This window comes from Primulina huaijiensis, chromosome 16, assembly GCF_012295235.1.
Source record: "Primulina huaijiensis isolate GDHJ02 chromosome 16, ASM1229523v2, whole genome shotgun sequence".
Classification (NCBI taxonomy): domain Eukaryota; kingdom Viridiplantae; phylum Streptophyta; class Magnoliopsida; order Lamiales; family Gesneriaceae; genus Primulina; species Primulina huaijiensis.
In genome coordinates this window covers 18,359,375-18,361,252 of record NC_133321.1, presented here as the reverse complement: position 1 = coordinate 18,361,252, position 1,878 = coordinate 18,359,375, and the positions used below count along the sequence as shown (strand labels likewise).

Below are 1,878 nucleotides of genomic sequence, written 5' to 3'. Positions count from 1 at the left end.
ATATATAAAGTTACAATTCCACGAAATAGACTAGAAATTAACTTTTGAACAAAAAGATGTACGATTTAGTCTATTTTGATAAAATAAAATAATGTCGTTGAAAAGTAATTTACATATAACTTTTAAAAACCCTAGCTATTGCACCAACATGAAGATATCAAGTATCCTTAGCCGCCAGCACAATTAAAATTTATATGTCTTCAATCAGGAAAATTATTAAAATCCTATAAAGAAATGACTTGGAAACTTCTGAAATATCACACTTGTTACCAGATTATTCTTTATTCAATTATTTGACTGTTGAAATGAAATGAAATCATTATATTCATGTATTTCAAAGTTAAGATTTCCCTTCTTTTAAAAAAAAAATTATAATTTCTTGATTGATCATTTTCTCTTCTCTTTAGGGAGATGAATTTGACGAGTCTTATTTCCAAGAAGCCGTAAGAAAGGTTGTTGATGACTTAACCAACACATTGACAAATCACCCCAAAAGGTTCTATGTTTAGGTATGTTTCCATCCACAAACAAACATATCAAACATATATATATATATATATAAAAGTAATTATTTTTATATCACTTTAACTTAGCGATGTCATTTTACAATTTTAGATATCTTAAAAATCACCATGTCATATATTGTATCTTCAAATTTCAGCACTTGTATTTAATTTTTGTTTGATTTATTTATGTTAATTAAATTAAATNTATATAATCCTATTACACTGTCTTGATTTGGAAGAGAAACATCGATGGTCAAAACTGTTGTTATTTTCAATTCATTGAATGGTGTTTGGCTGTGCATGGGCGTAACATTTATTTATTTCTTGAATATTTTGTGATGATGTCGATATGATACGAAAACGTTTCCAAGTAAAATTACAATTAAGAATAGTTTTCTTCTGAGACGGTCTCACGAATCTTTATATGTGAGACGGGTCAATCTTATCGATATTCACTTAGCATAAAAAGTAATATTTTTCATGAATGTCTCAAATAAGAGATATGTCTCACAAAATACGAACTGTAAGACCGTCTCACACAAGTTTTTGCCTACAAATTAAAATCTGAATGTTGAAAGTCAACAACTCAATTTCAAAATAGATAATTACAATTTGTGTGTTAAATGTTCTTTTTTTTTACGATTTTGGTCTATTATCAAATTCAGTTATAATCTTGTATTTTTAAATTCTTGATTATATTCTTACATCTCTAATCTAAAGTAATTTGATGTAAATATTATGCCCATCAATTACAATGTCAAAAATAAAAGTAGGCGCCATCACAAAGATTCATTAAAAAAAATATCTTAACTGTACACTTTAAAAAAAAAACCCTAAAAAGTAATAGTTTAAAAGTAGCAAAATAAATTTCTATTTTTCTGTTTCTTTGGCCACAAATGTTTTTTCTCATTTAAATTATTTTTTAGATTTGAAGAGTCGAGAAAGTAAGTCTAATCTCACTTTTCAAAATCACCGGTCATCAAAATTTTAAAATAGCTACTATTTGCAATATAAAAAATTTCGATCACCACTCATCAATTTTTGTTAACAAGTTTCAAATCTGAGGAATTCTTGTACAGTTGGTGGTGATGGCCACTTCTAGAAATTCAGCGATCTTTCAGTTTAATATGAGTCCTCTCATTTTTATCTATGAAATAACCAAAAACAAGACTTTTGAGGAGGGAAAAAAAACAGAGAGGGGCGTCGGGTGAGGGCTGGGAGGATGATGTGTCCTTAGGTTTGTATGGCTGAAAGCTAATTGACTAACTGCCCAGATTCGAGGAAGCAGAAAAGTTGGCTTTCACGTATGAATTTTGAATCAAGGACCATCATTTTCAAGTCATACATAAAATTCGTTCAACACCTATATATA

At 28.4% G+C, this 1,878-nt stretch overlaps 1 protein-coding gene across 2 annotated transcripts in view; it reads left to right on the top strand.

Moving 5' to 3' along the window:
* LOC140962052 (putative transcription factor bHLH041) overlaps positions 1-525 on the top strand; it is a 3,429-nt gene extending 2,904 nt beyond the window's left edge. For both annotated transcript variants that reach the window (XM_073420901.1, XM_073420900.1), the window contains one exon: positions 408-525. In XM_073420901.1, the coding sequence (XP_073277002.1) occupies positions 408-509 (102 nt within the window). In that variant the 3' untranslated portion in view covers positions 510-525. The remainder of the gene's footprint in view (positions 1-407) is intronic.
* Positions 526-1,878: the final 1,353 nt, after the last annotated feature.